At 36.8% G+C, this 25752-nt stretch overlaps 1 protein-coding gene across 2 annotated transcripts in view; it reads right to left on the reverse strand.

Moving 5' to 3' along the window:
• Window positions 1-480: 480 nt before the first annotated feature.
• The window catches only part of BRINP3 (BMP/retinoic acid inducible neural specific 3), a 214003-nt gene continuing 188731 nt past the window's right edge, over window positions 481-25752 (reverse strand). For both annotated transcript variants that reach the window (XM_037404617.1, XM_037404616.1), the window contains one exon: window positions 481-1954. In XM_037404617.1, the coding sequence (XP_037260514.1) occupies window positions 838-1954 (1117 nt within the window). In that variant the 3' untranslated portion in view covers window positions 481-837. The remainder of the gene's footprint in view (window positions 1955-25752) is intronic.

Consider the following 25752-nt stretch of genomic DNA (forward strand, 5'->3'; position numbering starts at 1 on the left):
AATATGCAAAGTAAAAGATTAGGGAGACTTTCAAAAAGTACTTTGGCTACAAAAGGTTGCTTCTTTTGTAGCATAAGTAGTATCAGTTGCAAAGACAGCCTCTCACCTGTATCCTATAGGGCTAATGCAGCCTTTTGTTACTGTGCCTCTCCCAGTACCAACCTCCTGTTCATCATACAGCATTCGATGTTACCACTCTGGGAGTCTGTATGTCACATTAAGCGCCTGGAGAAGGGCATGCCTTAGGAAAATCTCAGACCTAGCAAGTAAAGCATCGCTACATTTGTCACTTCAACTCAGCCTGAACATTCAGATCCACATCCTAAGAATAAAATACTCTACAAATTTGACTTTTCTACAGTTTCTGTTAAAATCTCAAGTCATTATCTTCTCTTTAACTACACCTCCTGTGTTCAACACACACAAAAGTATATGAAGTTTACTACTTTTGTGTAAGAAAAAAGAATCCCACAGCATTTCTTTTTAATAACTGTTCAGCTACAAAATTTTATTGGTATCCTTCTATGTTCCCTCTAGAGGATGTAATGCACAAAAGCATTGCCACGGAACATATAAAATTACAAATGAAATTTATTGTAAAAAGTAGAATGTCTTCTAGACTGGTGTCAGTATTTATTTCATTCATAAACCAAAACTGCAGGTATAATATATTCATTGTCAGCAAGTTCATGTGTGTAAATTGCCATCCAACAGTATTGACTGATATAAGACAGATATTGAAAAGACAATTTAAATTTACTCTTCCAAACATAAACTGTTCCACAAAAGCACTGTAAAAACTCCTTCAAGGTTTTGTGTTGTGCTTCACATTTATGGTTAACTACATAATTTGGTTGTGTCATAATCCACTGTGTTTGGCAATTTGGCATTAAAGGCCTGCAAAGCAGATTGAATCCTCACCACTTCACTGGTAGACAGTTTGAGTCTATGACGAAGCAAGCAAGAGAAGAGGTCTAGACGACGTTGACCAGGTGGAGAGAGTTTATTTACACGATCCCGTATCTCTAACAACTGCAAAAGTGCTGAGTCCTGTGATCCCTGCGTATAGGGGTAGTCGAGCTGCAAAATCAAGTCTCGAATTGCTTCTGGGTCAAAGTGCATGCTGTAGCCAAACACTTGGATGTTATTGATTTTCATGTAGCCCAGATTTCTTGAGGGATCAATAAATTCCAGGGGTTCATAGTAGATGCTCTCATTGCCATTTGGACCATTTGACTTTATTCGACTCCTCAAATAGATGTGTACAGTTTCAAAAAATGTCTTCCACTTGTTGCCCAGAGTCAGCGTCCAGTTATAACACTGAAGGGGTAAGTCCAGTTTAGTCCGCTCCCAGTCTGGGAAATTATTTTCATTCACAGGCATAAACCAGCTCTCAGAGTGGCTGCCCCCAAAAGGGTTGACATAAACAGCAAGAACAGGCTCTAAGGTGCTGTTTTTAGTCAGGCAAATTTGAAGGGAGAGGCCCAGTATCATATGGACCAGGCTAGACTTGTACTTGTTACTCTTAAGAGTAAGGAGCATCCGCTTGCGCCAAGAAGGATCAAACCAGCTGTTGAGGCGCATGTCGTTGCTGATGAAAATGGCGTGGACCTCAATTCTCCGGTCTGTCTTCTGCAATAAATACTTCATTTCCAGGTCCTGAAGATCTGTCTCGAACCCAATGTAGTGCTCTGTTGATTCTGCCACTTCAGGCTTGCAAAGCCCTTGGCTCAGCATGTAGCCAGCATTGCAGCTCCCACAGCGGGTGCGATTGTCAGGAGCACAGCTCAGGCACGCCGAGCCATCTCCAACCGTGCAGGGAAGGAACCCGTGGCAGGCAACCTGGTCATTAGGGCAGGTGCATGTGTGAGTCTCTTCAGAAAAGCTTCCCAGGAGGCCATTTTCATTGCAATAGAGAAAGGACTGGATGCGGTTGAGCCAATAGTTGGAAGATCTGCAACATTAAAATAACTTTTTAACACAAAGAGAGACCTGCATACAATAAATGCAACCTTATTTTTTTTTATCAGAAAGAGAAAAATAAAGCTGTTTTTAGTAGCAGATTAAGGCACTAAAGTCAGATGACAGCATCTGCTGTCAGATAACTACATGTATAAATTGCCTTTTAACAATGCAAAACCACAAAAGACGTTTCCTTACAAACTCACAGGCACAACAGGAACATTTGGTTCATGTATTTCCTCTTTCTGTATCTCAGGAACCCTGACAAAGATCCACTTTTCTGTAATTGTCTTCAGATTAACACCTTGAAATCCTATACAGTTGAGATTATTTTTCCTCATACTATTTATTCAGGGAGGTGCTTTGTATTTATCTAAGTGTGTATAACTCTCTACTATCTCTCTATTTCATTATGAAGATTTTTGTAAGCTTACAAGCATTCTTTTTTACTGGTTGTAGCCACTTTGATTTACAGACAGTGAGCCAAAACACTTTTCTGGAATAACAAATAGGACCATACACCCTACGAAAACAGATTCGGTCTTCATTCTTCAGATGATTTCCAGCACAACAATATCCTTAGAGGAAGCCTTGCATGAACATGCTGTGTTTACTTTTCATCTTTGGAGATGAAATTAAAGGATCACTTTAATGTTCTGCTTGTCATCTCATTTTGGTTTCACCAGAAGCAACAGTTAATGTCTTGCATCACACTGGCAAAACAGATACTGAAAGCAGCAGTCTAGGCTGATGAGGCACACTCGCTAGAAGAAAGACAATAAGGAAAAATGGAGTTATATGGAAACAGTAAAGAGAAAAATTATCTTCTTTCTTTGTCTGAATTTTTCAGTTCTTATTAAGCCTAGCAATGTACAGTTTAAAGAAGCTGTTTTGGCTGCTGCAGAGTCAGATCTATTGTTGCCACATGAGTGATGATGGTTGTACAGTTTCTTCCCTTTTCATTGCATTTTTTCAAAAAGAAAATGCAAAAGCCTCATTTACTGTTGTCTTACTTCAAGTCACATCTGTATTTGTCTCAAATGTTAGAAATCTTATTTTTTGTTGTTTTTTTCCTGACTATAAAATAAATACTAAAACTGAAAATCTATGGCATCTCAAAATCTAATTATTTAGAAACATGAAAATAAAGATCAGTAAAATTAAATCATTGTATACTCTGGTGACTTTGTTTAATCTTTTTTTTTTTTTTTTTCTTTACCTTCTCTTTTTCTGGTTGGCAGTGGAATCTTCTTGTTTTGAGTTGTTTGTGTTTTTTAAATACATATAGTCTATCAGTATTTTCCAGAAGTATAAGTAAATATAATAACACCTATTAAATGAATTCCTTAACGCCATTCTTCTTTGTGCTTATTTGAAAGTCAGTGTTAAGCATAAATATTTTGGCAAATTTTTCCTTCATTTCCTGAATAAAAATCATAATGTCCATTCAACAAGAAAGGTCAATGTCACAATATAAGTTATTCCAAAACAGAGTAGAACATTAAAGCTATTGCTCTCCCAGGTAGGATGGGGAGTTCCTGTGTACTTTCTCTGGGCTGCCTTGCCAGTAACCCGTACCTGCTGAGCGTGCCCTGGCAGCTCACAGGATCGGCAGCTCAGGTGTGTTATGACCCCGCTTCCCATTATGGGATGAACTTTGCAGCCGGGCAGTGTCTCACATGGTCTGTCCTGTTGCTATTAGCCCTATGATGCATCACAGCAATCAAAACAGAGAGGATCCTTGTCCAAAGGAGTGAAACTAACCTTTCAAAGGTCTCTCATTACAGCTTCTTCCTAACTCTTAACGGCTCTCTGTACTTATTTCGGAATGGACACTGGGCTTCAAAAGCTGCTGGATGTAAGATATAAAAGTCTGGGGGTTTTACTCTCCTGTCGATTTTTGGGTTATGCCATTTGCTTCACAATAGCCTTTCATAAAGTTGTTATTTTGGTTTGTTTCATTGGACAGATGACTGGGCAGATTTCAAGAGTTTGTAATTTACTTTGTAATCTCCAAGTTTTCTGCTTGTACTGTTACTACCACTTGGTACCACATGACTACTGCATTAAGGTTAACAGGTTTGTTAATACGAATTTTAGCATCCTCTTCCACTGCTCTTGTGAACAGAAGTCCATGCTTTTGAAAAGTTTTGTGATGTATTAGCAGTACATTTCCAGAAAACTTAATTTTGCATAGAGTAACCCTGAGCTTACAGTTGTGATTTTGAATTCATTGCAGTGAAAGATAAACATTTGAAGACTTACTGTAAAGATTTTCCATATATCACAAAGTGTCGCCCACAAAGGCTAAATCTGTTTGGCTCACACAAAGCATCAACCATGCTAGGCAGTCTGTAGCATCTAAGGATAGGTTTGAATGATATATTCTAGTCAGAAGAAAGATAAGAGTGCCTGAGCTTCAAAGCCAGAGCCACAAGGCTCCATTAGTATTTCAGCAGAGATTAGTACCTGGATTTGGCATTGCGCTAGTATGGACAAGAAATTTCTGTATGTCTTGGAGGTTAAGCATATACCCCGGTTTACAGTTCAGACACAATCAGCTTTAAGCTACACAACGGTTATGAATTTCTGGAGCCTAATATTTAGATATGTTATGATAGATTTTAATGAGTAGATTTTTGCATGTCGATTCATTGAGGTGTACTTGGTGTCACTGGAAAGGTGTTGGCAGTGGGAAGGCAGGAACAGGAATGCCCTGTGTGAGAAGCAGCCAGGGGCTGCCCCATACCAGACACAGCTGGTTCCAGCTTCAACTGGTTCCAGCCAACAGTTCTTAGCTCGACCTACGAGCTTTTTTTTTTTTATTTCCCCCTCCCCTCCTACTGAGGAGGGTGAGTGGGAGAGCAGCTGGGTCAGTAGTCGGTAAGTAGGCATCTGGCAGGCAGCCTGTGCTAACCCACCACATAAGGTAAAGGAGATAATTTGCATCTCTAAGTTGATCCCTGTTATGTTTCATCTACCCTCTCTTCCTCTTAGATATAGTGGATAGGTTTACAGATTTTTTTAAAATATGATATTATTACTTATTATTCTGCTTATTATTTGGCATTAAAACAAGTCAAAGAATGAACTTCACAGTAGGGTTTTTTCATATAGAAGAGGTTTTGGATAAAGATGGGGATTATTTCTCCTGTGACTACACATGATCATTAGATGGCACAAGTATTATTTCTCCTGTGAATACACTTGTCCCATTAGATGGGACAAGTATCTGGCGTACACAGGCACCAGGCTAAGAAAGAGAGACCAGCATTACTGCAGACTGATGAAGAGAAGACAGCTGGGAAAGCAGGGAAGGAATTCTCTCAGTCCACAGAGGTGATGGAAAGAGAGACACCTGGTGAGGAAGATAGCGCTGTTGGAAAGGAAGAATTTTCTATTGTTGGAATTAGCCTATTTAAACCAGCAAAATTAATTTGCTGGCAAGGGTTGATTTGGTTTGGGTTACTCACTTCTTCAGTCACATGGTCTTTAAAACATTTTCTTTCCTTATTAATGATCTAATCTACTGTTTCCATTATTATGAGAAGCAAAACCTTTAATGTCACTTTTTTGTTCTTTTTATTTTTAATGAGCCTACCTTCCTTCTTTTCTGTTAAGGGATAGAAAAAGCCGTCTAAAAGTCTGCATGAAACTAAATAGCTGCACAATTAAGTTTCCTTTCTAAAACTTAGTTATCAGTTTATAAGTTATATTTAGCTTATTAATATCTATCTATCTATCTATCTTTGATCATAACTGTTGCAAGGAGACCAAGAACTTTAGAGGGAAGGAAGTTTTCGACTTATTCCAAATAAAGTTCAAAATAATAATCTTCTAATATTTTTTACCTTATTTTGATTTTTTTACCTGATTTTAACCAGAGAGCTGTCAAGATGATCTACAGATACTTGTGTTTGAACAGTTTACAACATAAATACTTTTTTTAAAAATAAAATCAACTGCCTTTATAAATTCCTTTTAAAAAAAAAATCATTATGGAATACTGTGACTCTTTGTAAATTTATTGCTTTCACTCAAGTAAATTAACTAAATTAAGTGAAAGTACATAAAATGTCAGCAATAGCTAATTTATTTAAGCCACTCATCCTTAATTAGATAAATTCAAACTGGAATGTCATTCTGGAAGCTTTCTTTTTCTCCTAGAAATAAAAGATCATTTAAAATTCTGGACCCTGCAGTCAAGGGGAAAGGCTTGGTTAGAAGCAGATGCCTCCCGCAGGTCAACACCTGGCTGAACAGCTGGTGCAGCCGGATAGGCAGGGTTAGGATTTTACAGCCACCAGATCCTCTTTGAGGATGGATGGCAGCTGGGGAGAGATGGGATTTAAGAGAAAATAATGGGTGACATCTTAGGCAACAGATTTGCTGACCCAGTGAGAAGGGCTTCAAGCAATGTTACCTTGGGGCTGGAGTCAAAATGAGGACTAAGGAAAAAAGCATCCAACAGGTCAAGGACAGCAAATATTCTCCCATGTTTGGTACTTGCAAAATGGCATCTGGGACATTGTGTCTGGACTTGAATCATCTGTATGAAAGAGTTATCAACAGACTAGAGCAAATCCAGTGATGAGAAGCCATCAAGATGATCAGAGGGCTGGAGCATGCAACATGTGATGACAGCCTGAAAGGAACTGGGTTTGTCTAGGCTGAGGAACACAAGACCAAAGGGCAATCTAAATGCTGTCTCCAAATACATTCTGGAAGGATGTAGGGAAGTTAGGCCCAGACATTTCTTCAAGGTGAACAGTAAAAGGACAAGAAACAGGTGCAGAAGTCATATCATAGCAATTTTGATTAGAGAAAGGGAAAAATTCTTGACGGTGAGAGTGGCCAAACACTATGAGAAGTTGATGAGTGAGGTGTAGAATCCCCATCACTGGAGGTGTTAAAAGCTTGGTGATCCAAGGCCCTGACCAGACTTTGAACATGAACCTAGTTTGGGCAGATGACTTGCAAAGGTCCATTATAACCTAAATTATTTTTTGATTCTATGATTGTTTCCATTTTAGTGGAAGTTTTGAGAAAATTACAAATATTATCACAAGTATTAAAAACAGTACATAACTATACTGCTTTAGATTTGTATGTACTTTTACAGCTTCATATTTTAGAGGAGCTGCTCTCCCTCAGTGTCTGTTGCCAGTAGAAGCAGGGTGCATCTCTACTACCTAGGGAGAAAAATAACCTCTCTTCCTGGATAATGTATAATCCATCCAAGATTTTGCTACTGAATGAGTGCTTTGTTGTTTAAATACTCTATTTGAGTATACCAATCCTAATTGCTTTTTTTCATTATTCATTATTTGACGTATTCAAGATCCAAACCCTAATCTGATGCCAGAAAGAAACACGCTTATTAATTCTGTCATAGGACCTAATTGTATTTTCCCACTAGTTCTTTTTTTCTTTTTTTTTAAAGTTGTGTTGATACGTGAGGTCTACAGGAGTCACTAAGAAAACCTTCTGTTTACTTTGATAGTGACAGAATCTGAATCTCTGACTTTAAGCTCCTCAAGTCCACATTAAAGTTAATAAGAGGCGTTGCTCAAAATTTATTATACTTCTTTCTTCTCTTCAAGTATAATAAATTCTTGGTACTTCATTCCCCATGACATTGTTTTGTACACATTCCCAGTGTTCTTTTACCTTTAATCAGCTTTATTTAATCATTTATATTCTCGTTGTGTTAATGGGGGACTAGTGACAAAAGCTTCTTATCTTGAGCAGCTGCTTCTTGTTTATAGAAGTTAATAAATAAAGACAATTAGCTTCTGAGGAAAGGTTGAAGGAGCTCTCAAATTATTCTTTTAATGACACTGCAAACATTATTACTTGATTTGGAAAATTGTATTTACTTGCCTGATATGTCAGTTTTTCAAACACTGAGATATAGAACTTCTGACTTCCAAACCTAGTGAATCTAGCCGGAATCTTCCTAGTTACTTCAATGAGCTTCAAATCAAAATGGGATGCCTGAAATATCTGTGCATTCACCATCATGCAAAATTATCTGTTAAGCTATAACCAAAAGCTATTTTTGCTGAATCATACATTTGAAATCACAACTTTACTTTAGAAATCAAGTATTATTTAATTTAATGAAATAAAATACTTGATAAGTATAGGATATTTTTTTATCAAAGTATATAATTAATTACAGCACCCAGGAAATTCTTTAAATTTTTTAAAACGCTTTTTTTGTTTGTTAATATTGGCCCTTTGAAACCAACTTTTTAAAAGCAGCCTGAAGTTACAAAAGAAGTGTAAAACTCATGACAGAATTTCTATGAAAACATAAATATTATTTATTTTCCTGTTAATTGAATACCTGTTGTCTTTATAGGAAATAGACCATCAAGCCTCTGCTCTGACTTATGCGAAGCAGAACACTGAGCCAGGTAACCCATACAAATCACATACTCCTACCCTTAAGTTAAGACCTCCAAACTGGCTCTCCCATATTCTGAGGTCTCAGTCTCACCTTTGACTGCAAAGCCTTTCCAGTCATGTGAACCACATCTCTTCTGTGGATGATCGTGTCCCTCCATCTCTGTTTAATTTGCTTGATCGTATACATCAAAACGAACATACTTGGTTGTCTGTGACAACATTCCACGCATTTTCTCAATTCTTAAAATTTACTAGGAAACACATTGTTAATTAATTATGGTTTAATAACAGCTCCAGCTCCACCTTCTTACATTCAACCCTTCTCCTACTATACTACAAGAAGATCAGGCTGTTGTTGCTGGATGATGAGACTCTTTTATGGGTGAATCTTTTGCTGCATAGGATGTACTAAAGAGTTGGCTACCATACTTTCAGCTAGAATACTTACAGCGTAAAGAAAGCTTTCCATATAATCTTCACATTTACACAAGCATGATAAAAAATAGGATAATCCTATGGAACTTAATGTATCAGTTAACATCAGCCAAGTTTCTGATGAGAATTGTCTTAAGAAATATAAATCTTCATGTGTTTATAGTTCAATTCTACATGAAGTTGCACTGCATTACCTCTTTATGAAATATTCTCCAATTCTGAATTCTGAAGTGCATTTAAAATATTTTGTAATCTTTTTTTTTCTATGAAATACTTTACTTTCAAAAAAAAAAAAATTGAACAATAGCAGTTGCAAGTTTAATCCAAAATATGTGCTTACTCTTGTTCAATACACTGTAACATTAAATATAAGAACAAAGCAGTATGGTCACCCTATATAATAGTTGTAGCAAGTATTTAATCATGATATGACACTTTTACCTCCTTCCCTGCCTCACTAAGTGCTTAACATCTGTTCTACATCAGATGGCTCAGTAGCAGATGATGAGTACTCAGTGAGGCACGTGCTAAATAAAAAAAATGAAGACAATTTAACAAGTGTATAGGCAGTAAAATACCCATTACCTATTTTTCCCTCCTTTGGAGGCCGAGTCCAGTATAAATCTGTAAGACAGCAACATCAACACCAAATGCACTTAAAGGCATCTCTGAAATGTCCTACTCTTGATCTTGTGGGTTTACCTCTTGGGAAGGACAAATAAGACTCCAAGTACTTTGTTTCTGTGCTGTGATTCATAACAAGAACATTAATTGCTAATAAAGTTGATAATGGTCTCATTTTTCTTCTGGGAATCAGGGTAAAACTACCAACTGTAGAGTCACCAGGCGGCCAGTGAGTGCTTAGAAGAATGAATGTTTGAAGTTCATTCAGCCTCCCAGAATTAAAGAAGTACTATAACCACCCCTCAAACAGACACGCTTGAAATTATTTTGCTGTGGCTCACGTTACAGGTATGTCACCGAGACTCCCAGTGAGAGCTGCAAATCCTACTAAAAAACCATGACAACCAGGAGCAGCACAGCTGTTCTGGGTTCGCATCTTACACTTTCACAGCTGGGTCCGCCTGAGCCAGGTACTTTAAAGCTGATCTAAAGGCCTAAGCTAGCTATGTGGACCATGGTGAAAACAAGGTAAGCGTGCTGTGAAATAGAGAAGGAATTTAATACTTCTCTAAATTTATATAAATGAAAGAAAAACCTCTGTCTAGAGGGATGCCTTTGCTAAAAATCCCGTTAGCATACACAGAAAGGATATTAAATAGCTATGCGATTGTTATGGAAATGTTCTTTCCATATGCTAAAATTGCTTCTAGCAAAGAAATGGATGGGGTAACTTGAGAAATCTAGCTCAACGTGGGACTCCTCCATGGTGGTTATGCTACAGGAGAAGGACTAGATGAACCAGGAGGTTGATTGTGGGATTTTGTTGCTGGGATTAATACAACCTAAAGTGAATCTATGTTGACAGATGAAAAGAAAATACTTTGTTCTGTCCTGTTAATCACATTTAAGAAGAATCTTTACAGATCATCCATCCCTTGTGTCACCATTCTGCAGCTCTTTCCTGCCTTGCCCCCTCCCCCCCCTCCCTATGCTGATGCTTTATATTTTAAAACCAATAACGCATGTCACTTAAGTTCCAGATAGTCTTTGCATTATAAGAAGTAAAGGAATTAAGCCCCTATAGTAAATTATGTAAACCTCTCACACCTCATAGGACAAAACTGCTATGAGTTGTATGATATTCCAGAATAAATATTTTGACATTAAAACATTTATTATTTCAGAGGATATATCTAGTTAGTTATAAATTTACTTACAAAGATTTGTAGCTGTAACTACGCTAATATTGCACCCTTCTAATTCTCATTGCAAAGTTTTTCTAGAATGAAAAACTTTTGCCACCCCTGCCAGCCCCCAAAGAATGGTTCTAGAAAAAAATGTTAAGATAACATGCCCACAATTTTTTTGACACAGCTATAATCATAATGACCATTGTGCTACGACGAGATAGGAATCAAACTGCTTTGTAGTACCACCTATTTGTTTAAAGAGGTTCAAATTAGAGACAACCTTTAAGAGCTTTTTCTAAATAATGATCCATAGTGCAGCAGGGACAAAGGAAATACCAGTCACATTAATTAATACTGTGAAAAGCAGAATGAAAGCAATTGGAGGTGTTAGGAAAGAGAGTGTTCATGTACAGGAGAAGGAAGGTGTCACGCGCACACACACACAAAAATTAATTAAGCAAAAACCCTGAACAAGCGAACTCATCTGTGGCATTCTATGTGGCTATCTATGTTTGTAGTGTTAAATGAGCGAAAAACTCATCTTGGGCCTCAGGTTATTTGTTAAGTCAGTGCAATTTTAGGTGAACTTTTCTAGATATATGTTAAAGTGTTATAATAAAAAAAAAATGAAGTTATAAAAAGCTTATCTAGGTGCTTCGGTGACAGATGAATATGCCCCTTTAAGGCATTGGAAAAATAACAAATTTGCTGTACCATGACAAACTCTTTTGTGTGAAAGAAAACCAAGGAAATGTCATAAAATTGGACTAACTGAAAGTAGACCCCCAACTCTACTTTTACAGAGATAGGTAAAATGAGGGCATGATAATGCCACATACACAACTGTACACAATCACAAAATCATAGAATGGTTTAGGTTGGAAAGGACCTTTATAGATCATCCAGCCCAAGCCCCCACCATGGACAGGGATGTTTTCCACTAGACCAGGTTGCTCGAAGCCCACTCCAGCCTGATCTTGAACACTTCCAGTGTTGAGGCATGCACAGCTTCTCTGCGCGAACAGTTCCAGGGTCTAACCATACACATCCTAAAAATAATTCTTTCTTATATCCACTCTAAATCTACTCTCTTTCAGTTTAAAACCATTTCCCTTTGTTCTGTCACTACAGGTCTTGGTAAAAAGTCTCTGCACCTTTGTTATAAGCCCCTCTATATATCGAAATGCCACAATAAACTCTTCCTGGAGCCTTCTCCAGGCTGAAACACCCCAAGTCTTTCATCCTTTCTTCACAGGAGTGGTGCTCCAGCCCTCTGATTATTTTTTGGCTCTCCAGCAGACCTGCTCTAACACGTCCATGTCTTCCTTATGCTGGGTGCCCCAGAGCTGGATACAGTACAGCAGATGCAGTCCCACAGGAGCATAGTAGGGGGGCAGAATCATCTTCCCCAGCCTGCTGGCCATACTTCTTCTGACGCAGCCCACGATAGGTTGGGCTTCCTGGGCTGCAACTGCACATTGACAGCTCATCTCCAATTTTTCATCCACAGGTACCCCCACAAACTTCTCTGCACTGTTGCTCTCTGTCCCACTCGTCCCAGCCTGTACTGACACTGAGTACTGCCCTGATTGTTTCCCTGCACTGTTGCTAGCCTTTCCATCCCAGCTGGATTTATTACATTTGAAAGGAGTTCACATGAATGTAGCTTAAGCAACGGCCTGTTGAAGCTCTTTGCTCTCTGTTCAACTGCCCACAAGGTAGATGTAAGAATGAATAAACTCAGCAGAATGAAAACTCTGGCTTAAAACAAGGAGAAAAATTAAATGGGATTTTTAAGTGAAAATATTTTCCAATTAATAATGTAAGATAGATGTGTAAAAGTAGCTAATTTAGGGATGCCTTTGGATCTTAAAATACATATAACATTGAAGCAATTGTAGTATAATTCTGAGGACAGGTCACATTGCTTGTATGTGCTGGCATCAACCTAAATTGAATACTTAATCTATAGGAAGAAGTGAGCCAGCAGGGGCTGCTAAAACTAACTGGATTCCCAAGACACACCCTGAGGCCAAATGCACGAGTTCAAAGTTAGTCTAAAATGTAGCTATGAACTGCATTTGAAACAATAACAAAATGTACCAGCAGCTCTAGTTTGCAGTGGAAATTCCAGAAATAATTAAAAAATAGCCTTGACTGCAAAGTCTTCATATGTAATGCAGCAGGTCACAAAAACTATTGAAAAATGAATAGACAGTACTGTATATTTTAATGTTGTACTTAGGATGGAGGATGCAATATCCATGTTCTTAAGTATTTTATTCAAAATAAGAGTAAAATAGAAAGTCCAGAGACTGGAGATAACTTCTGAGCTTGAAGCTTTCAGGTATTTTGTAGGATAATTAAAAATCACGTGAAAGGGTAATTGGTATTGTGGCTTACACCATAGTAAAAATGCAAAAATACTGTGCTGACAAAAGCATCTAAAGTTTTAATCATTATGAGGGGTAAAACTGGATATGAAAAGAGATTTAGTGCCACAAAAATCAGCCATCAATTGTATGATTTTCTGGAATTAAACCTCATTAATACAGGTAAAATCATAGCCTCGTTAACAGCCAGTAGCAGAAAGACAAGTCCATGATTACATCTGTGAAACTGGTAAACTGGTATAAGACCATTATAGTTTTCTATTTTTCTGCTGAATTTGTAACCTCTATTCCTATTTTAGGCATCCTTTTTCCCAGATACAAATAACTGAAAATTACATGTGTGTGTGTGTGTATGTATGTATGTATGTATATGTATATCTGTTTCTGTTCCTGCAAAATTTGTTACAGGTATAATGATGGAAGTATAGAAAATGGGGATGCTGTTCATGCTATTCCTGGTTCCTTCACAGTCTTTCCATATGACCATGACTACGGACAAATCACTTGTTCTTTTCTTTTGAAAATCTTCTTATTTCTTTTCCCTGCTATTTGCTTATTTAGATTATAAATTCAGTTGCCTCTAGACACTACTGTAATATAAACAGCAACAATCTGTCATTTTCTTCCTTTGTGTAGGATCAGAAGTATTATACCAAAACAAGAATCTCCCAGTAAAGAGTAATGGTTTTAATTAAAGAATACAAAGCCCAGTTCTGTATTCATACCTCACTTATCATGATATTAAACAAAATAAAATAAAATAAGATTCTGAGATCAATGTGCTTTTTTTCTCTCTTGTAATAACTGAAAATAACATAATAACTATAATTTTGAGCAAATCCTTAAAGTTTTAATATAGGCACAAAATACATTACAGAAGAGAGGTTTGGTTTTCTGCCATGATATGTTTGAATAAATTGTAAGAACACCCTTACATTTCTGAAGGAAAATTAAAGGCTGTCTAGAAAAATTGTATCATGCTGTTTTTGAAAAAAGCATGTATTTCACTCAATCGTATATAATTTTTGTAATAAGATGTCACTTAGGTAACAGTCATAAATAGGGAAAGTATTCATTTAAATGACCAGATGTTGCATGTATATAATACAAATAAAGAGACAATATAGTAATAATGCTTATAAGGAGATATCAAGTAATTGCATCCTTCTGACACTTGTATCTTCCTTAAACAAACAAAAAAAAAAAAACCCAAACAAACCCACAGTCTAAAATGCAATGTATAAGTTAATAGAAAGGCTTACACTGGGTCAACGAAAGAACAATTTTCTGCACATTGATCTGCAAAAAAAAGGAAAATTAGAATACATAACTGAGAGTGAGGAAGCAAAGTCCCACCTTAGGAAGCTATGAAAATTTCTTTTGGAATGTATATAATTATACAAAGATAAAGTGATTTATCTTGTAGAGCTATTCTCGCTTCCTCAGAAACTGTTAAATGGTTGCTAAGAAAAAAAGATCTACATACGCAATTCAGAATAACAATCCTTGCAGGTTTCTGAAATCTTTGTACTTTCTACTCATCAATATAACTGGCTCACTCTGGTTAGAATAACCCACAGGAGCCACAAGCGATTGTGATGGCGGTGGCTGAACCCAGGATGTGTAACACCCCTTGGAAACCCCTCAACATTTCTCCTGGTGGAACCACGTGAAAATATGTAATTGTGATGTATGCCACTACTGAATCTGTTTTGGCGTTTGTTAACTCCTGTACAATACTTTGTAACTCTGTCAAAAACTCAAAGTTGTTAGGATCTCTCACAGATACATTATTGAATTTTGGGGTTGTTTGGTGGTTGTTTGTTTGTGGTTTTGTTTTTTTTTTAATTATTGTTTTTTCTGGACATTTTATTTGTTTTAGAAAACATAGTTGGGACAAACTGTTTTGTCCATAGTTTTATTTTCTGCATCAGTATGTTATCTGTTAAAGTCAGTCACAGACGCTGGGATATAGTGGTGGGACTCTGTGCAAATCCCCTCCCCCTGAGAAGAGTTTATGAAGGCTAATGAGCTATGCATCATATCCTCAGAAATGACAAGTCTTGCAAAGAAAGAACAGATTATTTCTGATAGGCTATTTATCCAGATATTTAATCTCATTCTGTTGAGATGGCCCCCTCCTCATTATTACGTTTTTATATAAAATAATACTGAAAGGTAGAAAGAAAATCTCCCCATGCAGAACTTAACACCTTGAAATTTTAGTTTAAAGGGTTATAGTTTAAGAAAAATAAAAGCAAAACAAAACCCACAAACATTTTAGTCCCTTTTAAATTCCCTCTTGGTGAAACTAACATGCTGCTGCTGGAAGGAATTAGTTTAAGGAGCTTGCCTTTCACAAAGAATTTCTAGAAGTTAATATTAAGAACCATAAGTGGATTGGAGCAGACAAGATTTCCTTCTAGGGGGGAAAAAAAAACCCAACCCAACCCAAATGTCTTAAAGAATGTATTCTTCTGACAAGTGACATATAACGTTTCAGAGCCTACAACAGTGTATGTTTTAACACCTATTTAGCATTCTTAACACAGCTATTTTAAATATCTTTGATTATAAGCACTGTGGGATACTAAAGGCTCTGGAGAATTCTACCATTAATGAGGTCTCTAGTATTCTTTCTATATATATCTGTGTGTGTATATATATATAAGCACACACACCCCTTCTTAATACCCTAGGCACTTTCTGAAAGATTGTTCTGTCTCTTCCAGAAAGACCAGATGCTCTGACCTGGGAAATAAAAAAAAAAAAAGGGGGGGGGGGGGGGGGGGGGCGGAAAAAGGGAGAGCTACAAACATCCCCTGGAAATGTCATTCCAGACCCAGTCTCAGGGGCTGCAACTGAACCATAGGAACAAGGGTCATGACGGTATTAGGGGAATGATGATTATTCTAATTAATGGAAATGAATGATAAAGTGAGATAAATTTGCATTTTTTTTATTGGGGAAAGAGAAATTATGTTTCCCACATACAAGAAGCAGTGCAAGACTAAATCATTGTGTAACTTGCTGGTCACAGCCCCAGACTGTGGAGTTACCATGTACTGTATGCTGATGTCAAGCTGTTAGAATGTACTTCTCTTAAATGAGGTTTCTTATATGAAATTTCCATTGAAATGCAAGCAGCTTGCTTATTTCTGGAGAGTTACTTGAAGGGAGGTTGTTGCACAAGCTGCAGAAATTTGCAGTGCTTTCCTGTTTTTACAGAATGAAATGGCATGCACAGCAACTTTCTATCTTTTGCTTGATGTATTTGGATGTCATATGTATTCAGCTTGGAACCTATATACAGAGTAAATAGCACACTTTTTTCCCTTTGTACAAAATTATATATCTCCTGTAGTTCAATATCTTTTCACTTTTAACTAGTTAAGCTCAGAAAGGATGGTTAACCTTTAAGATTGTGAATCAGATCATGAAACATGAAGAATTTCATAGGGATAGTTTAAAAATTGTTAATTATTAGGGTGACAGCACTACCAAGATATCCCAAAAAGGATTGCATCCATTGTCTCAACACCACAAAAGCTATTGTACTTTCTATTGAATTTATAATAAAAGTGACCACAAGAAAAGCCTGAAGACATCATCTGTAAGGAAAATGCCAATCTGCCTCAAGAGTCTTTGCCTTGAAGAGTTTCCAATCTAAGTGCAAAACAGACAAAAGGAATAGAAATAGGATGTAGGATGTGCTCACAAAGGTTTTAGAGACATAGTGAGGGGATGATGAGAACTGGAGGTGGATCACTGCAGAGCCACTAGCTAAAGTACAAGTCTGGATCTTCAGTATTCCCTCTGTCTGGCAAAGGATTTCCTACTGTGCACAGTGAATACCACTGAATAACGAGGAATAGCCACAAAACCAGCCCTAATGTCCCCAGGCAAACTTACCATCCATTATTTCTCCTATTATCCAATACACAGTCTGTATACACGGGGCTTGAAGTCATCTTTTACATGGATTTTGGCAGATAAGGTGACTTAGCATTTATATTAAAGGAGCATTTACAGGACAGAGATGTTTTGGTAGGCTCTTTTTCACCCTGCTTGCTATGGCACTTTCATTCAATGCATTTATGCCTTTTCCCTCGTCTCCAGGTGCTACCATTTCGTGGTGCTTTTGACTGACAGTGAAGGTAAGCGGGCTTGTCACTGGGAGAGTAAGCAGGGCTCCAACACACACACACTCTCACCTTGATGAGTAATTACACTGCCTCCGCAACACAATCAGTCTCTGCTGGCAAACGGACTGAGAAGCCCAAATCCACATATAATCCAGTGTTTTTCGCAAGGCTGCTTACAGCTAAAACTGACATTACCAGAAAGTTAAAGAAAAATTGACCCTGCTCAAATGTTGCTTGCTTGTTTGATTTTAAAGTTAACTCTTAACAGCCCAATACTCATTCAAAGCAAGCCAAGCTGTATGTGATATAGGGAGTGCAACGTAATGTTAACCTTACATCCGGCAGGAGCTTTACAATCATCAGTACCACTTACTGCTATGCAGTTTTGTCAAGCATTGGTATTATCTGAATGCTTATTACTCTTATTCTATTTAATTTACCTCATTATGGATTTAAAAAAAAGAAAAAAAAAATCATCAGTAAAAAGGACCCTTTTAACTTCAAACATTCATGATCAACCAGTTACACAGTCCTAGCATTTTCAACACCAACCTGTAGCCCTGTGAGAAACCATATGCCTGACAGTAGCTGCATCTCAATGATGTAATTTTAAAAATATTTAAGAATGCCACCTGTCCTTGAAAACTGTTGTATGTTGCAAATGATCCTTATTTACTCAAATATAACTTGACTGAATTCTTTTAATACTATCTAGCAGTTTCCACTGGGTGTTTTTAGTTTCTATGGAAACAATTTCAATTATTTTTCACATAGGACTGAATTGCTGCATAGACTACCTGTCCACATATGGATATTTGAACTCTTGAATGAAATATCTATACTCTTAGCTCCAGAAAGAAAGGATTTGTTGGGTACTCTAAGTCCATTTAATTTCCCAGGATCAAATAATTGAGATGGGTGAGAAAACTTGAAATGCCATGGTGTAAACTCTAGTGCATCCTACTATACCCTGCAGGTTGAGTATCTCAACAATTTCCCAGCTTCTTTATGAAGATATTAGGGTAAAATTAACCATTATAAAAGAGGAGGAAAGGGTTGCTGTGGGAGAAAGTCTTATTTGCTTGTTGAGGGGGTTATTGCTTCTGGTACATAGTGATCTGTAACTTGATTGATTCTTTCTACTGACCTTAAAATTTCCTACTGAAGTTGAGCATGGCTGTCAAGGAGGTTATTTTGCACACCTTTTAAATTTTGAACTTTAACGTCTTTTATATTTTCACCTTTTACAACATACACCATGAAAAAATGATTATGCTTTTTAGCCAACTTGTATTCAACTGATGCTGTTAAGCACATAAAACATGAAGCCATTAGAATCCATTTAAAATCAACGTCTGTAATGCCAAGACATAATCTCCCACCCCCAAATCAAGGTACTTATCCTTCAGGTAATCCTAAAGACAGGTATAGTCCTCAAGTACATGAACAGAAGGCGGCAAGCAGTAAGGCTGACTGAATTCTGACAGGATGTCTCAGGTAGCTAATTCCTCTGCCCTTTGCTAAAGTACAAACCATGACTTGGAGTCAGGGAGCTTCAGTTTAGGAACAGAGCCACTGGACTTCAGACAGAATGGAATCAAGGTGAAGAACACATGAACAAAAAAGTAAAAGCCTTCTGCAGATGCCTAGCTTTAGCTTCTACAAAAAGAAAAATAATGTTTTCTGAGCTCTCATACTGTTCTGCAGAAAATTGCCATCTTTTTAATGTTGGAAGATATATTTATTTTCTTCTTGACTACTTTTAATGTCTGGGTTTTGTTTTCAGTTATGCATGTTTCCTTTGGAATGCAGAATTGCAGTATCTTATATAAATGCAGTGCTAATTATGGACACCTTGCACATAACAGTGACCAGGCTTTCTTCTAAATATCACAGGGACATTTACTACTAATAAACGAAAGACAGTCTACAAAATTTTTTTCTAGGGAAGCTTGGCAAATGTTAAGGAAAATAGATCACTTACATTACACTAAGTAATGTACCTTTTTCTAGGTCTAGACCCAGAGCAATTATGGAATAACTGTCTTATCTGAGAGGAGGGTGGAAGCTGTGTGTTGTCTTCACATCAGCTAAAGAGAGTGGTTAAAAGATGATTCTTTTTCTTCTTTTGCCAATGACTACTTCAGACATTGGACATAGCTGCAATTCATTTTCTCCTTGAGCAGAGATCTTTCTCAGAAATGATTGATGGATAAGACTTTCTGCCCCCAAAGTATACTCTACCAAGGGCAGAGTGAACCAAAGCTACTTCTAAGGGTCATATGAGGTCACATCACAATGAACTCAGAACTATCACTTCATACATTTTTCATCCCCTTTCCTTTCCTCATCAAATAACAACCTTAAAATAAATCAGCAGCAACAACAAAAACAAACAAGAAAATAAATCATCCAAAGTTTAGAAATGCAAGCATTTGAGGTGGCCCCTACACCTGCGATTTCCCTATGTTGTATGTATGCTCTGGAAGTCATCTTTTATTTATTTGTCTTTTCCTGGAACCATTTCTTAATTTCTTTGCACTGAAAATCACTCATGGATTTCCTGTGTCTCACTGTTTTAGAGAGAATTTCAGACCATTCTGCTCTGCATTGAGCCATGTTGAATCTATTAGCCATTTGTATAATAAGTTATCAGAACCTTTGATACAACAGTGATTGAGCTCAGCTGTAGAAATATGCAGCTTCTCTATTCAGGATCCACTAAAATGTAAGTGATTTGTGAAGATGTTTTCAGACGCTGCTCATGATTCTCCTGTTTTGCTACTAGAGTTGTGTAGGCTCTAAGCAGTGAATCCAATTTAGTGCATGAGCAGCACTTGTGTTCAGCATGACAATAACTTGCAAATACTTTTTTAGATGAGCATGCACACCACATTCACAGGTTCAGGAAGCCCTCTCCAATTAAAAACAGATTGTCCTTAATAGAATCTATAAATGTGAACTAGAGTATCTGCTCTATTTTCTTTTGCAAGTTTTTTTTCCTTTGTAACAAGTTCACCCAACTGTTTTCTGCTTTATTGTCTTGATAAGGCAGCAAATTCCATTTCCTGCCATCTGTTGCTAAATTCACAACTTTCCACAAGATCAGTCTGTATGTATAGGTGGTTTTTGCTGTTACTTTAGAGAATTTACTAAATATTGGCAAAATGAATGTTCCATTTTTGATTTATTAAAACCTACCTTGATGGGTTGATTGGGAAAAAAAAAAGAAAAAGAAAAAAAAAAAAAAGACTAAGATTCTCCATTATCTACATTGTGAGGTGATTTGTTGGTTTCCAATTTCACCTGTCTCTTCAAACTTACAGTCTATTTCTTTTAAGATGTTATCATTTCTAAAGCATGTTTTTTACTCAGCTTAAACCAGGTCTGTTGCATTCCTATTAACTGCTTATGTGTCTGTTTTCAGTGGTTCATTCCTTTAAATGTCCAAGAACCTGTAGAGACAGAAGTAATTTTGCTGCAGTGCTGTTGTAGTTACTCTGTACGCATTTAGAGGTATGTCTGCTATTTCTTGTTGTTGTTTGTGTTTTTTTCTAAATCTGCATATAAATGCTTCTCAAATTTAAACCTCCCTGGTGCTCGTTGGATGCTGAAAAAGATCATAGGAAAATCTGTCCATGAGGATGGTAGTGATAATTAACAGAGATCTCAAAGGAAAAGGAAGAAGTAGTGGATAGAAGTTCTGCTTCATAAATAATTTATAATTGAGGGAGTTTTAGGAAAAAAATCATGGTCATATATGAACACAGAGAAGTTCTCAAATATTATGCACAAATCTCATTAGATGAGATAGTCATGAAGGAAAAATCCTTTTTTTTTTTTTTTTTTTTTTTTTTTTTTTTTCTGGTGCTGGGACTTTCAATATTCTCACTGTCATTTAAGATTTTTCATTTGGGACTCTAAAGGAGCCACTCTTGTTTGTTTTGTTTTCATGTTGCGTGTTTTCCCACTTGGATTCTGAAGAAAACAAAACTTCGCAGTATTATCTCTCAGTCCTTTCTACCATTCCTTCATTATTTCTGCCAACAAGTTTTGGAAGTGTTCAGCTAGTATCTACAAAAATTTGCAAAGGGGAAGAAATATCAAAAATATTGAGTTCCTCCTTGTTTTATCAAAAGAAGACAGTCCATAGGATGGACAGCCTATTAAGTTGCAGTGTAAGCTCAAATATTCCATAAATTCACATAGGAATTCAACGAGAGGCTAATTTATAGGTAAACAGGACATACTAGTTCAGTGCTTACAGAGCTATTTTCTTTTTTAATGATTTTTTTTTTAGGCAACAACTGCTTAGAAAAGATAAAGATTCTTAGGTGGAAAAAAAAAACAAATCAAAACAATAAAAAACAAAAAGGAAACAGTCTGATAGATGCCTGATGTATTTTAAATTGTGTCTTTGTCAAAAATCACATCTTTAACAGATCTTCTATGAACACTGAAGTCAGTCAAAAGCCAAAACCAGTCTCTCTGAAGTCATTAAGATATATCACCTTTCTCCCAAGGTAATTTGTTTATGACAAATGAAAAATGACCGCAGGAAAACACTACTCACTCATGCCAATAGCTTCCTTGTTCTCCAATTCAGTATAACCAGCATTTGGTATATTCAGAAACCCACCAGTACAGTGCACTTCTATTTATCACAGGGTGCCACGGAAGAGTTACAAACTCACAACTACAGTCAGTATGCAAAGCTGAACCATTCCAAGGGGGGATAGTCTTAAGAATATCCTTGTTTTCACAGCCAACGTTCTCTAAAGCAGTGTGTCAGGGTTTGAGCAACTGGAGTGAAACTATTATTTAGGTGTATTTTTGAAGCGTAAAGAACGAGTGTATTTTTTAACTGTATAACACGATTTGCTAATATGTACTTACATTATTTATCATGAAGATGGTTTTATTAAGGTTAGTATATTTGCATTATTCCTATTTATTGTCAGGTAAAGCAATATGTTGCTTAATATTATTCATTTCCTTCTGACCTGCTAAAGTATTTCTTATTAAACTCCATTTTCTCCTAGCAGGATCTGTCCTTGTAAGAACTTGAGGAACACAGAAGTGACATTGTATTAATATATCGAAAATACTGACGGTGTTCAGTGTTAAGTACATAGTCATTGCCTCACAAAGATACAGAATATCATATACTAACAAATAAAAAGCTGAACAAAGTTAATTTTCTATAGCAAGTCACAGTTTTAAAATGCATTCAACATTTTCTCTTATTCATTCACTGAAAGCTTAAAATATCCATAACAAATTAAAAATTATTACAGGAAAGTAGTATCTCAGCCCATGTCAACAGCTTGTTTGGTCCTTAGCATACATACTGAAGAACAAAGTTCAGAAATGTGGATTTAATTAGTATTATTCTTCTATTAAAAACTGGGGGGGAAGAGCTAAAATTGTACTCAGAAGATTTTATTTGTGTAAAGGAACTTCAGAAAATTTTTATTTCTTCAGTGTTAATTTTCTTTTTACCTGTATCTGATACCTGTCAAGTTGTTCTGTAGATCAACACGATTGCTGCTGTAGAAATCAAACTGAAACATTTTCACTATGGCTACAGTTAAAAGTAATGTAATTAAATTGTTAATATTTCATTAATGGTAAACTTTCTGTCATAAATAACAGAAAAAAGAATGGGACAGAAGTTAAGCAATAAGAAATTTCTCTTCTTGTGACTCAACTGATCATAAATAATAAAATTTTTGGGGAAAGGACTATTAATCAAGGAAATGGCATTTGTTATAAAAAGTATCTTAATTTGGATAGCTATTATATTTCTGAATATATATAATATTCAGATAGGTGTTATAAAGGAGAACTCTTATTCTTTCGTTGTGAGATCAGTGGGTATCTTCCAGCTGATGCCAGCAGCCCGTCAGATGAACGTCCTTTGTGAGCCAGATTTCGCATGACACATGGCAGCAGTTCTAATTCCGGCTGAGTTTCAGCAGAATTTAGATGGTTGCAAATTTTTGTCCTGTAATTAGTGGGCAATAAAAACCGTAAGTCAAATACCCTTTTTATTCAGAGTTGTTAATACGCTTTCGCCTCTCTGTGGCTGTCCAGGTTATTCAGGTGCCTGCGTACACCCGAAGGTACATCCCACCGGGGGGGCTGCTAGCGGTACCGCAGACACCCCGGGGCATTTCTTTAGGCTTAGACAGGACATGGAAGGAAGATGCACTCGATCTTTAAAAGTACATAGGCCCTTTCTTCAGAAAATAGTTGTGGCTTTGTGGCTAATCCCGTCACCATGAAGTACAGTAACAACTGTGTTGCTGGTCCTCAGAGCCCCAGTGCCCCACCGCCAGCCCCCCAGCCCCGGGCATGCCCTGAGCCTCTCCTCAGCCCACCTGAGACACAGAAGTTAAGCAGATAATCCTGTTTGTGTGCTCCCGGGCTCAACCAAATATTTACATCTCTTCCAATACTTGTCGAATGACCTCAACGTCCCCTAAAGAGCCTTCCAGTGTTTTATATTCCTCATCTTGCTTGAAGGGTGAATTCCACAGAGGAAGACCGAGTTTCCATGCAGTATATCTCCCTTTGTAAGAGCATGGGAGCTGTTAAGACTCCAATCATCAAGTAGCTATTCAGAAGTGCTATGCTACGATAATCTACTTTTATGGGAGTTTGGAAGATGAATATAAAATAACATAATCCCCAGCTGTGCTGTTATGTGTAAAGCCATCCCATTAATCATACTCAGTTTTACTTTATAGCTTAAAAGTATGCAAAGTGTTACTGCCATTCAGGTGCCTTAATACTGTCAGTTGCATACCTTAACTGCATTTTAAAAGCTATCTTCTCAAGAAATTAAGCACTCAATCTTTCTTTCCTCCAGTGGAAATGTTAATTCAGCACCTTCTGATGTCAACAACATATGCAGAACAACCTAGAAATCTATGCAAGCAAATGAAACTTCAGAAGCATGCCAGTTTCTATATCCAAATATAAAGTGTTAACTGCACAAAAATAAATAAATAAATATTAAAAAAAAAAAAATCAATTATTCTGTTTCTTTGCAGATTGTCCAAACTGATGTAGCATCTGTGTTTTTCCATGAGGATACTGGGCACAAAATAACAGCAAGTGGTTAAACTACATCATTGCGGGGAGAGGGGATTAGATTATTTGGGGTTCAGAAGAATCCATGCTAGACTGATGCTGCCAATAAATAAATGAAAATCTTATTAAGGTCCGGGGGAGCTTGCAGACCTAAGAGTGCAAAGAAGTAAATAGTCAGAACTGCTGGCTTTTTTCCTGGAGCTGATAGCATTGATGTGATGTTGGATTTGAATTGTGATCAAGCAACTGAGTTCAGATCTAAAAAAAAGGAGTATGTAAGAAGGTCAGGAAGAGAGCAAACTGCTGTAACTAGTCACCACTTTTTATCTGATAGTTGAAAGCTCCAGTTTTCTACTTAATCATCAAGGCAATACATCAGATCAGAACAAGGAAATGTTGTGAAATAGAGCCTTTTCTTCCAAAACGTGGAAAGTGCTGTGACTCAGAGGGATTAATTTGCGATGTACCTTCCTAAAACAAAGCTTCTCAGAGTGAAAGAGCAGAATTCACAAAGCAAGACAGTTTTATAAAATTCCTGAGGGTAGGTTTAAGAAGCCATTTATTTGTGGGTTTTTTTTAAGATACAAAGTCTTATGCATTTTAACTTGTGTGCACAAGACATTTCTGCTTCACTGTTTTGAAGGAAAGTTGTACAGTTCTTTTGGAGAGAGTTCTGCAAATGTTCTTCTTAATTTTATTCATTAAATTTCTGTAAATGTGTGAATATGATTTTCTGTGTGCAGAGTTGTATATTTTATGTCAATGATTAGGGTTTATGATCTGCAAATATTGCAAGGTATTTCTCATTATGTTTACTATCAAGGCTAGACTTTTAAATTAGGAATTACATTAGAATTATGTGAATTTCACACACACAGTATATGGGTTCCATTTCTCTATCACCTTCACACAAAGTGTGGAAAGGATATAGTGAATGCTCTTGCAAACTTCAAAGACAAAATAGATTAAAAGAGGTTTTTTGTAAAATATATTTGCAAGTTTGGGTGAGATGTCTGATCCCATAAACTGAGACTTGCAATGTCATCAATTTCACAACTGCATGGCACCGTTCATCTGAATTTGTCTATAGACCTCTATAACCAGATGACTGTCTGCTATTCAGCAAAAAGAAGAAACAGGCTCTGGAATCATTATATGCCAAGATTCACAGGTGCCTCCTGCAGAAAACTTCTTTATAAAGCTTCAGTCCTCTGTGTCAGGACACTAATCTCTATTCAGTACAGGGACATTTTGCCTTTCGTAGACAGAGGGTCTATTTTTGTCTTTGAAGTTAATCCAACACCAAGTTAGAGCAACATTTAGAAGCACAGATGCAGATATTTTGTATAGACTTCCTTTTAAATATTCATGGGTGGAAACCTGTTTCTCTACTATCATTCAAAGCCAAGGATTCTGGCTTTCATGAACTTTTGCTCGCCTCTTAATCCACAAGTAAAATGTTTCCTCTCCAATGCAATTGACATTATATCC

This window comes from Falco rusticolus, chromosome 11 (assembly GCF_015220075.1).
Source record: "Falco rusticolus isolate bFalRus1 chromosome 11, bFalRus1.pri, whole genome shotgun sequence".
NCBI classification, from domain to species: Eukaryota; Metazoa; Chordata; class Aves; order Falconiformes; family Falconidae; genus Falco; species Falco rusticolus.